Here is a 15,208-nt window from a genome sequence, read left to right as displayed (position 1 = left end):
TGTTATGTGCAGCGGCGCCCCACTGGCTGTCCATCTCATATGTGCAGCGGCGCCCCACTGGCTGGCTGGCTGTTAGGCGCAGTGGCGTCCTGCTGGCTATCTCATAAGCGCAGCGGCGTCCCGCTGGCTGTCCGTCTCATAGGCGCATTGGTACCCCACTGGCTTGTCTGTCTCATAATCGCAGCGGTGTCCCATTGGCTGGCTGTTTCACATGCACAGCGGCGCTCGGCTGGCTGTCCGTCTCATACGTGCAGCGGCGTCCCGCTGGCTGTCCGTCTCATACGCGCAGGGGCGCCCGGCTGGCTATGCATCTCATATGCTCAACGGCGCCCCAGTAGCTGTCTGTTTCATACGCGATTAGTGCACAGAAGCCAATGCTGCTCTCTCAGCTTGTCTCCTCTCCTTCCCGCAGTGTCTACAAGGTCATTCTCTGAATCTTCGCCTCTATTCCTGGCCTGCAAATGGATTCATCAGTGTCATTTTTCTAGATTCTGTATATATGTGTTAATGTGAAAAGCCTATTGTTGGAAAAGACCCTGGTGCTGGGAAAAAGGGGGAGAAGTGGGTGGCATCACTGACTCCAAGGGCGTGAGTTTGAGCAAAGCTCAGGAGATAGTGAAGAACAGGGGAGCCTGGTGTGTGCTGTAGTCCATGTGGTCGCAGAGAGAGTCAGACGTGACTTAGTAGCTGAATAATGAGTGTGTTGCTCTATGTGACTCACTCCACTCCGCATGACAGGCCGTAGGCTCACCCGCATGGCTGCAGGCGGCCCAGCTGCGCTCCTTTTCCTGGCTGAGTAACATCCCGTCGTGTGTACATGCCACATCCTCTATCCATTCCTGTCTCAGGGTACTGAGCTCAGTGCTCCGTGGCATCCTGGAGGGGTGGACTGCTGGGGGCAGAAGGGAGGTTCACGAGGGAGGGGATGTGTGTATGCAACGTGGCTGATTCATGATGTACAGCAGAAACTGACACAACATTGTAAAGCAATTGTATTCCAATAAAAATATTTAAAAAACCATTATCAGCCTACCTTCCTTGCCGTTGTTGTGGTTGTTCAGTCACTCAGTCGTGTCTGACTCTTTGTGACCCTGTGGAGTACAGCACGCCAGGCCCCTACCCATAGGTAACTATTACTCTGATTTATATAACTGTAAATTAGTTTCAGCTGTTTTTGAAATTTATATCAATGAAATTGTACTGTCTGAATTATTTTGTGTCCAACTTCCTTTGGCTTCCCTGATAGCGCAGTTGGTAAAGAATCCTGCAGTGCAGGAGACCCCGGTTCGATTCCTGGGTCGGGAAGATCCGCTGGAGGAGGGATAGGCTGCCCACTCCAGTGTTCTTGGGCTTCCCTTGTGGCTCAGCTGGTAAGAATCCGCCTGCAATGCGGGAGACCTGGGTTCGATCCCTGAGGTGGGAAGATCCCCTGGAGAAGGGAAAGGTACCCAGTCCTGTGTTCCAGCCTGGAGAGTCCCGTGGACTGTGTAATAGTCCACAGGGTCACAGAGACTCGGACGTGGCTGAGCGACTTGCACTCACTTTCCTTTACTCAGGATTGTTTTGAAACCTGTTCACGCCGTAGGTGGTCAGAATACGTTCACTCTCCTTGCTCCGCAGTGTTCAGTTGTACTCAAATAGCAGTGTTTTGCCCCTGCCCCAGAAGACAGCGGGAGTGCCTGTGTCCATCCACACAGCTGAAACTTCAGAGGAAGGAAGGTCATCAAGAGTAAAGATGAAGGGGACTTCCCTGGTGGTCCAGTGGTTAAGAATCTGCCTTCCATTGCAGGGCATGGGGGTCTGATCGCTGCTTGGGGAACTACCATCCCAGATGCTCTGGGGCAACTAAGCCCCTGCCCCTAAACTACTGAGCCTGCTGACTGCCTGGGCACTGTATCTGGAGAGAAGCCTGCAGGCTGCAGCTAGGACCTGCTGCTGCTGCTGCTGCTAAGTTAATTCAGTCGTGTCCGACTCTGTGCAGCCCACCCGGCTCCCCCGTCCCTGGGATTCTCCAGGCAAGAACACTGGAGTGGGTTGCCATTTCCTTCTCCAATGTATGAAAGTGAAAAGTGAAAGTGAAGTTGCTCAGTTGTGTCTGACTCTTAACGACCCTATGGACTGCAGCCCACCAGGCTCCTCTGTCCATGGGATTTTCCAGGCAAGAGTACTAGAATGGGGTGCCATTGCCTTCTCCAGCAGCTAGGACCTGGCATAGCCTAATAATAAATAAATAAATAAAAACGTCTTTCTAAACTATTATCTAATTGCTCTTCCTACCTTGTCTTGCTAGGGACAGTCCTCCTAGGCCTTTTGGAGGCTTGCATCCTCACCTCTGAGGTCTCTGCCCACGTGTGACCCAGAGGGGCCTCTCCTGGTCCCATCTCAGCCCAATGAGCACCCTCCGCCTTTGCGTGGCCTGGTTTTGTTTCACACCATTTATCAGTGTGTGGGTATGTGTGTGCGTGCGTGTGTGTGTGCGTGCGTGTGTGTGTGTGTGTGCGTGCGTGCGTGTGTGTGTGTGCGCGCTCTGTCACTTCAGTCGCGTCTGACTCTTTGCCAGTCCCATGGACTACAGCCCTCCAGGCTCCTCTGTCCCTGTGATTCTCCGGGCAAGAACACTGGACTGGGGTGCCATGCCCCATTCAGGGCATCTTCCCAACCCAGGGAGCACATGAGTGGAAGTAAGTAGCTGTTAGAAACGCGTAGTTCTGAATGTTACAGAAATACTTTTTATGCTTGTTTTTTAGGAGGGATTAGCAAGAAAAGTGGTCGTAGTAGGAAGTGGAGGGAGATGCTGAGACTGCCCCCCGTCAGCCAGTGCAGTGGGCTTCGCCAGTCCATCGGTGAGTATGGAGGCACGCCTGTTTCTCCGGAGGCCGCGTCTGGCGTGTGCTGTTTCCCTTTGTTGGAAGTTATTTTCTCTTGAGTCCCTTGTTTGTTTCAAATCCTCTATAATAGATTCTCCTTATACCATCAGGATTCTTCACAGGAAGAAACCACATAGGTTTTCTAATGTGCGTTAGAAACATTATCGAGTATATGGCTATTGACTTTTTCATTAAAAAGATCTTGGAAATTCCCTGGTGATCCAGTGGGTAGGACTCCACACTTTCTTTCACTGCTGTGGGCCCAGGTTCCATGCCTGGTCGGGGAACTAAGATCCCACAAGCTGTGCAGCACAACGAAATAAATAAATAAAAATAAATAAAATTAAGACCATTCTTTAAGATGTAATACAGGCCCATTGTTCTGGATAGAACTGAAGAGAAATGTAGCAATCATCCCGTCTAGAAGGGAACGCTGGCAACCCTTTCTCGTTCTGCTTCCAGACGGTTCTCTCTGCGTGTGGAGGACAGGAATTCTCGATGGGAGCTTCAGGAAAGGAGTGGTCAGACAGACAATAAGATGCATCAGTGTCATGGACACTGAGTTAGCGACAGGCCCTGACGCGCGCGAAGCGGCCGTGTGTAGAGCCTTGCGTGAGGGCAGCCATCACTGTTTGTTTAGAGATGTGATTTCCAGCTCACAGGATGCGCATCAGAATGTGGGTGCTCCCCAGTCACCTCTCCCTCGCCTGTGACTTGGCTGACGCTGACTGTTGCCAGTGCTTTCATCTGTTTGTTGTTCAGTCGCTTATTCGTATCCGACTCTTCGTGACCCCATGGACTGCGACACGCCAGGTTCCCTGTCCGCCACTGTCTCCTGAAGTTTGCTCAGGTTCATGTCAAATGGTAATCTGAAAAATGGTCTCATTTTAATTATGGATGGAGTTGAGCAGTTTCTTTGGGTTTTTCAGTTTTATTTTCTTCTAATTCATTTGTAAAAGTTCTTTATAAAATGAGTTATCCTTCTATATTCAGTGTGAAAACATTCTCTATTTCTGCTCTTGCCTTTTGACTGGCAGTATTTTTTCAATATGGACGTTTTAATTTTTTATGTAGACAAATATATCAATACTTTTCTTCTTAGCCTCTGAACTTTATGTTGTATTTAGGGAAGACATCTTTACTCCAAGATAATTTTTTTTAATCTGTTTTTTCTTTAGTACCATTGTAGTTCTTTGTAAAGAAAGTTTAAATATTTTAACTATCAAAGTTAACTTCAGATAGCATAAAGTCAGAGTATTTTTCCCCTAAAAAAACCTCTCCAACCTTGTTAATTAACCTCATTACATTTTTTTCTCATTATGTTTTTAAAATAGCATTTTTTAAAAGATATAATTAGTATGCCCTATAATTCACCTGTTTAAAGTATATAATTCAGTGGTTTTTAATATATTCACAGAGTTATGCAACCATTACCACAATCAGTTTTTTTAGTTTTACCACATTTTCATCACCCGGAAAGAAACCCCGTACCTGCTGGTAGTCACTCCCGATTCCCCCCGCCCCCCCACTTGCAGCCAAAGGCAGCCACCCATCCACTCCTGTGTCTGTGGACTTGCCGATCCCGGACATTTCATACAGATGGGAACCGTACACGTGGTCTCGTGTGGCTGGCTTCTTTTCACTTAACCTCGTCTTTTCAGAGTTCCTGCACTGTGTACCATGGATCAGTACTTACCTCCTTTTTGTTGTCAAATACTCTTCCACTGTACATATTATACTTTATCCATTCATCATTTCATAGATATTGAGTTGTTTTCCATTTTTTGAATAATACGGCTACAGTTCAGTTCGGTCGCTCAGTCGTGTCCAACTCTTTGCGACCCCATGGACTGCAGCACGCCAGGCTTCCCTGTCCATCACCAACTCCTGGAGTTTACTCAAACTCATGTCCATTGAGTCGGTGACGCCATCCAACCATCTATGTCATCCTCTGTCGTCCCCTTCTCCTCCCGCCTTCAATCTTTCCCAGCATCAGGGTCTTTTCCAATGAGTCCGTTCATCACATCAGGTGGCCAAAGTTAGCCATGTGCAAGTCTTTTTTAATTGTGGTAAAATAAACATGACAGAAGTGACCACTTTAACCGGTTTGGAGTGTAAAGCTCAGTGGTGTTGGTTTGGACGTTGTACGTGTCTGAGAAGGACGTCTGTGTGCCTGTGCTGCATACACGATGCAGACCTTGTTGCAGCTCAGGGCTGGCTGCTCTGAGCCCGCGATTTCCTCAGCGTCCCCGAGAGCGGCCCTCCCTGTCGTTGCCTCCTCACTGCTGAGGTACTTGGAACTGGAACCAGTTGCCTTCTGAGACACTTTTATTGTGAGAAACTGGCCCGTCCCTCCCGTGCTTGTCGCCTCCCTCAGGTCACCACTGCTCTTCCGCTGGCTGGTACCCCGGTCCCAGCCTGCTGCCCCTCTCCCCGTCCGCGGCCCGGGTCTTTCCAGATGGCCCTCAGACATGAGCATGTCCCACAGGTCTCTGCTGTCTTCAAAATGCCCTACTTGTAAGTATAACTGTGAAGGTCAAACGTGATGATCTGCGGAGAGGTCTTAGAGGTGCCCTGGCATACGGTGAGAGGAGGAAATTCTGTCCTGCAGTTTGTTTTTATCCGCTTCTTCTGGGACGGAGGGAGACTCCCTGTGTGGCATCTAGGCCTTTTGAAGCTGTGAGCTGTCTTTTTTTTCCCCTTGAAGCTTCATTTGCCTCCACATTGGCCTCCCTGCGTGTCCTCTTTCAGCCTCTCTGAACGGCTTGTGGGGTCAGTTGTTTGCCTTCTGTGTATCTTGGTCCATAGATTGTCCTAACAAATTAAAATCTGGTACAGTAAGTAGTGTAACATTATAGGTCCGTGCGATCTAGAAGCTGTTAAGTGTGGCTGGAGCCAGAAAGAAGAAACTGTTCTGAATGGAACTCACCCTTGCCGAGGGGTATAGAGCTGTGGTTTCTCGTCTGTCTGTGTTTTGCACCCGCTAGTTATCCTTTCTGGTTTCCATTTTGTCCTCTTCGATTTCTGTCTTACTCTGTTATTACAGCTCCTCAAGTAATTTTTACTGCTTACTGTGTTCCTCTGGATCTTTACATTTTGTGGTTAATTTTTTGTTCTTTCTCAAGAGGTTTTGTTTCTCTTTAACTGCTGGGAATGCCTCTGAGATGTCTCTACCTCTGGGTCAGCCTTCTTTTGTCACGTTTAACATTTATGGGAGCCTTTAATCTTGGGCCTGGGAAAGTTTAGTGTATATTTAATTATAAAACTTCATGTATGCTTAATTATAAGAGTTAATGTGTGTTTAATTTAAGAGAGGGGCTTCCTCTGTGGCCATGTGCTTTGGCTTTCCTGGGCACCCTCTCTTGCATGGGGTTCTGGAAGGTGGGTGGGTCAGCGAGGTCCCGTCTGGACGGAGCCTGTGTTCCAGGGGCCACAGACAGCGTTGCTTCACTTTACCAGCTCAGCATGTAGTTCCTCCAGCCGGGCTCTGCCTCCTCGGGGTCTCAGCATCTCTCTTGTCAGATACCCACATTCTGCAAAGTGGCTTCAGCCTGAAGAAGTCCCCTGGACTGCAGTTGTGTTCAGGCCTCGGCGGGGCTCCCAGGATCTAGACACCCGGGCGGGCTCCCTTGTCTCTGAGGATTCACCTGGCGGTTCCTTTAACAGGCCTGCGCTCTTGGCTTTCTCTCTTCCTGCTGTTGTTTAATTACTCAGTTGTATCCTACTCTTGTGTGTGTGTGTGTCTGACTCTTTACAACCCCATGGACTAGCCCACCAGGGTTCTCTGTCTGTGGCATTTCCCAGGTGAGAATACTGGAGTGGGTTGCCATTTCCTCCTCCGGGGCATCTTCCTGACCCAGGGGTCAAGCCCGTGTCTCTTGCGTTGCAGGCGGTTTCTCTACCACTGGGCCACGTGGGAAGCCACGCAGTCCTCAGGCCTCTTGACCCCCGAGGACACCTGCATTCTTTCTTCCGTATCAGGCTTCATCCTTTCTGTTGTGCTTTTGTCTTTGGTCCTTTGAGTAGGAGCCTAGGTGAGAAGGCCAGCAAACCTGTGCTCCATCTGCGACCCCGCTGGAAACCGGGAAGATCTACGAACCTCCGAGTGTGGGGGCAAAGCCTTGACAGCGCTCAGCTTTGTATTTCCCTGGCTGTCCAGGGGTTAAGACTCGTGCTTCCACTGTAGGGGTCACGGGTTGCATGCCTGGTCCCCCAGTGGTGAGGACTCCACGCTTCCACTGCAGGGGGCCAGGGCTGGAAGCCTGGTCTCCCAGTCAAAGAAGTTCCACCTGCTGCGAGGTGCAGCCACAAACAAAAAAAAAACCAAAGCAACTTCAGCTTTTAACCCATCACCCCTTTAACGACCTTATGTCCTATGTGTTTTAAATGCAGTGAGTGAGTATCCCTAAATAAAATGTGGTAGCTGAATTGGATCAAGTGGGTGGCAGAGTTTTTGCCAAACTGCTGCTGACATTTGTTGAAACAAGCAGTTGTGCTGGGAAACAGGGTTTTATATCCTTGGCTGCATTCCCCACATGCAGACTCAGTGATCTAAACAGGATTTCATTCCTACTTATACTTGGCATTAATAAACCCTTTAGTTGAGGAGTTTGTTAAGGCCTGCTTGATTTTCATGAGTTTCACTTAATTCTTCACCTTTATAGCTGGTTTAGGAATGTGAAAAAAGCGAAAGTGTTAGTTGCTCAGTTCTGTCTGACTCTCTGTCCGTGGGATTCTCTAGGCAAGCGTACTGGAGTGGGTGGCCATACCCTTCTCCATGGGCTTTTCCTGACCCAGGGATCGAACCCAGATCTCCTGCTTTGCTGGCACATTCTTTACCATCTGAGCCGTAGGGATATCTGAGCCTAATTATGCTCAAGTTCAGAGCCACTGCTCAAAGAGCAGCTGGTGTTCTTGCTGAAGTTTAAATAAACCTATTTTTAACATATGATTCTGCCTTATAGTCCTTGTGACACTTTCGCCAAATTTTAGTGCCTTGTTCACAAGATAATATGAGTGTTTGGGGTAAGGTAAGGTATACAATATATCATCCCACCAGAGAGAAAAAAACAGTTTAAAAATCATTAAAAGTATATATGTTAACTTGTGAAAGAATAGAAATGTATCAAAACAAAAAAGTTTTCAAAACTCTAAGGTAGAACGTTCCTGTGATGTATTTCACATGCGTGTAATTGGTGCCTAACACACGGAGTGGGTGGCATCGTGGGAGGACCGACCCAGCGCCCGTTCCTGCCCCTCGGTTCCCCAGGGAACCCCCCTTTCCTTTGTGTAGGGAGCAGGGAATTCCCAGTCTATCTCCATACACCTTTCTTCAGCCGTTCTTCCAGCTGCCTTTGGCACTTTAATTTTAAATATTCATGATAACCCAGTGTGAATTAGTAAACAAAACTGTGGTCTCAACAATAATACTGTGAGTACTGTTTCTGACATGTATTGTATCAGGTAAAAGTAGTGAGGTTCAGAAAAGCTGTGTGTGTTGTCTTCTCTTCTCCCAGAGAAGGATTACAGCAGCCTCTGTGACAAGCAGCCGATCGGAAGACTTCTCTTCAGGCAGTTCTGCGACACGAAAGGGGATCTGAAGAGGCGGATTGAGTTCCTGGACGCAGTGGTGAGTGATTTATCACCGCGCTGAGTCACCCGAGCCTGTGCTTTTGGAAACTGAAAACTAGCTTGAGAGCTCTCTAAGGCGATCAGACCCTGCAGCACGGCAAGAGCACAGAGATGAGCTGTCCTGGCGTCGCGCCACGTTGGCTTAGAGCGGATAAAGCAGTAGCTCATACAGATTCCTTCTCAAGCTTTGGAGAATCAAAGGTGTTTACGACGTAGCTTTGCAACGCGCTGCTCTCCCTTGTAAGGAGGCTAAAGTGCTGGTGAAGGCAGTGCTCGCAGAGCCGCCGCCCCCAGGCGCCCTGAGTGCTTGGAGACGCTGCCCCCCAGAGCACGCACAGGAAGAAGGCTGGCGCAGGAAGCAGGGTCACAGTGAATGGGGTTGACCGTCCTTAAGTCTGCCTGACATCTGTGTCTCCAGCTCGACGTTCACCCTGATTTCCTTGTAGGTTAAGAGATGCTGTGTTTCTGAAACCATAGCAGTAGCACCGGCAAGACTAGAAGCTTCGCAGCTATAAACTTCAGAAGCAGCTTGGTGGAAAGTCGGTCGAATTTATTAATGAAATTTCTCTTACTTTCGGTTAGCTGTGCCCAGATGAGGACACCTCCCTCTCTGCTTTAGCCTGTCCTAGATACATCAGCAAATATGTATTGACTCCATACTGTATGCAAGGCACTAGCCTATATCGTGGGGATTTTGTTCATTTCTTTCCCCTTGGCTTAGCTTTTTAGAAATACACACCCATTCACTTTTCACTTTCATGCACTGGAGAAGGAAATGGCAACCCACTCCAGTGTTCTTGCCTGGAGAATCCCAGGGACGGGGGAGCCTGGTGGGCTGCCGGCTCTGGGGTCTCACAGGGTCGGCCACGACTGAAGCTGCTTAGCAGCAGCAGCAGGTATTCTTTCAGAAAACTGTGTGGGGCCCTTGCCTGTTTGTCGTTTGCTCCTGCTCTGGGAGCTCCCCGGCTGTCCTTACTGGTGCCTGGACTGGGCTGAGAGATGGCTGGGAGGGAGGCAGGCAGAGCTTCCTTTTTAAGGCTTCTCAGATGGCGCTAGTGGTAAGGAACAACCTGCCTGTCAGTGCAGGAGACACAGGGGACATGGGTTCCGTCCCTGGGTTGAGAAGATGCCCTGGAGCAAGGCACGGCAGCCTACTCCAGTGCTCTCACCTGGGCAGTCCCGTGGGCAGGGGAGCCCAGCAGTTTACCGTCCCAGAGGGCTGCGCAGAGTTGGACGCAACTGCAGGTACTGAGCATGCATGCTTCCTTTTAAAAAGTTCTCTCTTTTGCGTTGGACTGCAATTGGTGTTCAGTGCTGTGTTAGTGTGAGGTGTACACCCAAGACTTCTGATGAGTCACGACCCCTTTAGCTGCTAGGTGCCTGGCTTGCTGGCTGTGGCGGCAGGATTAGTTTTTTGACGGTAGCCTCGTGGTGCATAAGCCACACCAGCGTATGCCACCAGGCATCACTGCGGCTCCAACTCTCCTTGTAGTGGGCGATGCCAGGTTCTTTGGGCTCCTTGAGTGGACAGACGGCATCTTACCCATTCCCTTCTCCTGGCTGCTGATACGGCTGTTCGCTCTGTTCCTCTCTCAGTGCTTGTGGAATGAATTGTATCAGTCAGGGGCCAAGGAAAGACATGGAAACGGGAACGGATAGGCTGAGAGATTTATTGCAAGGAATCACATACGTGACGGTGTGATCTGGCTGGAGGTGGGAAATCCGTAGGACAGACCGTCAGGAAGGGCAGGACAGGACTCTGCAGCGGTGGGGTGAAACTGCTCTCCTCAGGCAGAACTTCTCGAGGAAGCCTCAGCTCTGCTTGGAAGGCCTTTGCACTGGTTGAACGAAGCCCACCCAGATTACCTGGGATTAAAGTCAACCGAGAGAGACTGGTCACACCTACAAATACCCAGCAACACCGGGTTAGTGTTTGAGTGCCTGGGGGTGGCCGCCAGTCTGGCTGGCCATCCCGGAGTCACAACACTCGCTTTCCCTTCGATTGTCCCTTGTATCGTCTCTAGAGCGCCAGGAACTTGAGTTGGGCAGTTTGTGAGTAAACAGCATGCTGGTCAGTGTGCTGGTGAGTGTGACGCCTTGAATAGAGAGCGTGAAGTCGGCTCTGGGAGGGCAGCCAGCAGAGGTCACGGACCCTGTACCGGGCCTGAGCAGAGTGCGAGGGAGGAGGCTGGACGCTGGCACAAGCCCTTCATCCTGGAGTCCTCTCCGTGCGTTGAGTAGAGCGGCTTCCCTGGGTCTTCGTTCCCTGCCTCTCAGCTCCATCTGGCTTCCGGCTTCACTGCTCTCCAGGGTCCCACTTGCAGAACGTGGGCTTCGTGAGGCCTCTGCATCCTCCTGTCTCCCTGGCTGGGGACGCTGCGGGACGACTGGTTGAAACTCTCTCATCTTGGCCTTGGCATTCTCCCCCTGTCTCTCTCTCTCTTTGTCTTCCCACTCCTTGTTCCTTGCTCATCCCCGATGGGTGTTTAGACACTGATCAGGTGCTGCCTGTGACTTCGTTTTCTGGCCTGGGTGCTGTCGCCTGCCCTTCGGTTGATCCCTGACACGTGTGTGAATGGCTCATGCTCAGGTGCTGCGGACTGACTTCCTTGGGAGCACTGCACGCAGGTGTCTGAGTGCCTCTGGGGCTTTCCTAACACGCCGTTGCCTAGGCCAGCCCAAGTCGTTCACCTTACTCCGTTTTACTTGGCCACGTCTAAGGTCTGAACATGCAGTGTGACCCAGGGCGCACCGCGGCGCGCGGCGCTCCACTACACTGTGTTAGTCACCCAGTCGTGCCCGACTCTTTACGACCCCATGGACTGCAGCCCACCACGCTCTTCTGTCCATGAGATTTTTCCAGGCGAGGATACTGGAGTGGGGTGCCATTTCCTTCTCCAGGGGATCTTCCCGACCCAGGGATCAAACCCGGGTCTCCTGCACCACAGGCAGATTCTTTACCGACTGAGCTACGAGGGAAGCCCACTACATTATCAATCCTTTAAAAGCAGACCAGTCCATCAGTTTTCCAAAGAAGAGCTGCAGATACTTGATCAGAAGAGCTGCTCAATGGTTCTCAAGGCACCAAGTCAATCCCACAAGACAGAGGATTTTGAAACCTTACAAAGTCCACAAAGAAGCTTAACTAACATTTTTCTTTTCTGTCGTCTCTGCAATCAGGCAGAATATGAAGTGGCTGCTGATGAGGACCAAAGACACTGTGGGCTCCTGGTCTTGGACACATTCTTCGGGGGAAAGGTGCGTTTCCTTCTTTAGCATAAAGATTTTTAAATGACTTAAATAATTAGAGCACATAGCCATGTGTACTTCATTGGAATAAGTAAGTAATGAAATGACTCCATTTTACTTTGGAGTCAAAGCCCATTTGGGTCTGAACCATCTCTGCCACTCACTCATTGTGGGAACCTTTGTGCCCACTAGACAGTCCACTGAGAGCTGTAGAAGAGAGGTTTCACTTATGTAGCTTTTAGATCTTTTTCGTTAATTTCTTTTTTCTTCCTCACCTTTTCTGAAGAAAAACTCAAATAGCAAGGGAAGTTGTCAAGGAGGAAGGTGCAGCGTGGAGAGTTATCCTGGCTGATCCAGCAAGTGTGGAAGCAGGAGGGGGCGGCAGGCGCCTGCTTCTGCTGCCGGTCAGTCTTGTCTGACTCTCTGCGACCCCATGAACAGCGACCTGCCGGGCTTCCCTGTCCTTCACTGTCTCCTGGAGTTTGCCCACACTCATGTGCCATCCAGCCATCTCATCCTCTGTCAACCCCCTTATCCTGCCTCAATCTTTCCCAGCATAAGGGTCTTCTCCAGTGTCAGCTCTTCACATCAGGTGTCCAAAGTATTGGAGATTAAGCTTCAGCATCAGTCCTTCCAGTGAACATCTAGGGTCGATTTCCTTTAGGATTGACTGGTTTGATGTCCTTGCTGTCCAAGGGACTCTCAGGAGTCTTCTCCAGCACCACAGTTCAGTTCTCTCATGCTCAGCCTTCCTGATGGTCCAGCTGTCTCATCTGTATGTGACTACTGGAAAAACCATGGCCTTTGACTATACAGACTCTTTGTCAACAAAGTGATATCTCTGCTTTTTAGTATGCTGTCTAGGCTTATTATAGCTTTTCTTCCAAGGAGCAAGTATCTTTTAATTTCATGGCTACAGTCACCACCCACAGTGGTTTTGGAGCCGAGAAAATAAAGTCTGTCACCGTTTCCACTTTTTCCCCTTCTCTTTGCCATGAAGTGAAGGGACCAGTTGCCATGATCTTACTTTTTTGAACTTTGAGTTTTAAGCCAGCTTTTTCACTCTCCTCCTTCACCTTCATCAAGAGGCTGTTTAGTTCCTCTTCACTTTTTGCCATTAGGGTGGTGTCATTTGCATATATAAGGTTATGGATATTTCTCTTGGCAATCTTAATTCCAGCTTGTGCTTCATCCAGCCCGGCATTTCGCATGATGTACTCTGCATTAAGTTACACAAGCACAGTGACAATATACAACCTTGACATGTTCTTTTCCATACTCTTTTTGGAACCAGTCTGTTGTTCCATGTCTGGTTCTAACTATGGCTTCTTGACCTGCATACAGATTTCTCAGGAGGCAGGTAAGGTGGTCTGGAATTCCTGTCTCTCTAAGAATTTTCCACAGTTTGTTGTGATCCACACAGTCAAAGGCTTTAGTATAGTCAATGAAACAGAAGTAGATTTTTTTCTGGAATTCTCTTGCTTTTTCTGTGATCCAGCGGATGTTGGCAATTTGATCTCTGATTCTTCTGCCTTTTCTAAATCCCGCTTGTACATCTGGAAGTTCTCTGTTCACATACTGTTGAAGCCTCTTGTGGAGAATTTTGAACATTCCTTTGCTAGCATGTGAGATGAGTGCAACTGTGTGGTAGTTTGAACATTCTTTGGCATTGCTCTTGTTTTGGGAATGGAATGAAAGCTGACCTTTTGCAGTCCTGTGGCCACTGCTGAGTTTCCCAAATTTGCTGCATATTGAGTGCAGCCCTTTCACAGCATCATCTTTTAGGACTTGAAACAGCTCAGCTGGAGTTCCATCACCTCTAGTTTTGTTCGTAGTGATGCTTCCTAAGGCCCACTTGACCTCACACTCCAGGATGGCTTACAAACAGCAGGACGTTATTGCTCACAGGTCTGGCAGCTGATAGCCAGCACCGCCTTGCCGTGCCCTTACGTGGTGGGGGAGGCGTGAGGTGTCTCTGCAGCCTCCGCCATAAGGCCTCCAGCCCCACCCACAGGGCCTCCATCCTCTGATCTGCGCACCTCCCAAGGGCTCTGCCTCCCAGTATCGCCACTTTGGGGGTTAGGAGTTCAGCATATGTATTTGGGGCACACATTCAGATCATAGCACTCGTATATAGGACATCCTGAGTGTTCATACACACTGGGGAGAAAGAAAGCTGCGAGAGCTAGGAAATGAATTCAGTAAGGTTGCAGGATACTAGATCACTAAACAAATTCGATTGTGTTTCTATCACTCATTTCAAGTCCAAAAATGAAATTAAATCAACTCCATTTACAGTAGCATAAAAAAGAATAGAATAGTTTGCAGTAATTGTTTATAACAAAAGAAGTGCAACACTGAATACACTGAAAACTTCAAAACACCATTGAAAGAAAGTCAAGCAGAACTGTAATAAAATGGAAAGACATCCTGTGTTCATAGACTAGAAGACTTAATATGGATTTGTAGATTCAATATAATCTGTATCAAAATCTTAATTTCCTTTTCTTGAATAAATTAACAAGTAGATCTTAGAATCCATACACATATTGAAAGGGTCATGAACAGTTAGAACAATCTTAAAAAACAAAGTTGGAGGACTTAACACCTCTCAATTTCAAAACTTACTACAAAGCTACAGGACAATATGGTCCTGACATAAGGACAGATGTATAGATCAGCAGAATAGAACTGAGAGTCTGGAGACTGTCAGTTGACTTAAGCCTGCCAGGACTATTCACTCGGGAAAAGGAGAGTCTTTTCCATAAATGGAGCCGGGACAGCTGGGCACCCACGTGCAGAAGAAGGAAGCTGGACCCTTATTTAATACTGTATACACAAAGTAACTTGACTGTGAACACCATACTGCTCCTAGAGGAAACCTCAGGTGTGACTCTTAGCTGTAGAACTTCAGGTGCAAAGCTTCACGACCTCGATGTAGACAGTGGGTTCTCATATGTGACATTGAAAGGACAGCGACAAAAGAAAAAACAGATAAACTGGACTTCATCAAAGTGCAGTGCTTCAGAGAGCACCACGAAGGAGAGAGGCAGCCTGTAGAGTAGGGGACATATGTGCCAGCCCAGTGTCGGACTAGGAGCGGGCATCCAAGACACGTAACCAGCTCGTACAGTTCAACAATAAGAAGGCAACTCAATTTTTAAAAATAGTGAAGATTTGTATTTTTAACAGAGGATAATAAGCGTATATCTGCAAAATATACCCCCTCTCCGTCCCCACCAGTGGACTTTCCCATCAGAGTTCTCATTGTCCAAAACTTTAAAAAGTAAGGCTCTGGGTCATTTGGTAAATTTTCTTGGGCAATTACCTTTCCTGAAAAATAAATATTGTTCCTTGATTTAAAGCCACAGAAGCAATCTGTATTCCACTTTCCTCGTGCTTGGTATCAGGCCAGTGGTCCCATCCTCGGCTTGCTGCACTTAGCTTGCCTCACGTCTCTG

At 48.7% G+C, this 15,208-nt stretch overlaps 1 protein-coding gene across 12 annotated transcripts in view; it reads left to right on the top strand.

Moving 5' to 3' along the window:
- The window catches only part of GRK4 (G protein-coupled receptor kinase 4), a 54,138-nt gene that overhangs the window by 11,147 nt on the left and 27,783 nt on the right, over window positions 1-15,208 (top strand). For 10 of the 12 annotated variants that reach the window (XR_005720619.1, XR_005720616.1, XR_005720615.1 and 7 more), the window contains exons 2-4: window positions 2,748-2,843; window positions 8,384-8,496; window positions 11,679-11,756. Coding sequence is in view for 2 of the 12 variants with exons in the window: in XM_040237652.1 (XP_040093586.1) it covers window positions 2,748-2,843; window positions 8,384-8,496; window positions 11,679-11,756 (287 nt within the window). In the remaining 10 variants the exon portion in view is untranslated. The remainder of the gene's footprint in view (window positions 1-2,747; window positions 2,844-8,383; window positions 8,497-11,678; window positions 11,757-15,208) is intronic. The other 2 variants (XR_005720620.1, XR_005720613.1) reach the window with 1 other exon arrangement.

This window comes from Oryx dammah, unplaced genomic scaffold (assembly GCF_014754425.2).
Source record: "Oryx dammah isolate SB20612 unplaced genomic scaffold, SCBI_Odam_1.1 HiC_scaffold_3, whole genome shotgun sequence".
Taxonomy (NCBI): Eukaryota; Metazoa; Chordata; class Mammalia; order Artiodactyla; family Bovidae; genus Oryx; species Oryx dammah.
The sequence above is the reverse complement of the archived record's forward strand: the minus strand, read 5'-3'. Positions and strand labels throughout refer to the sequence as shown.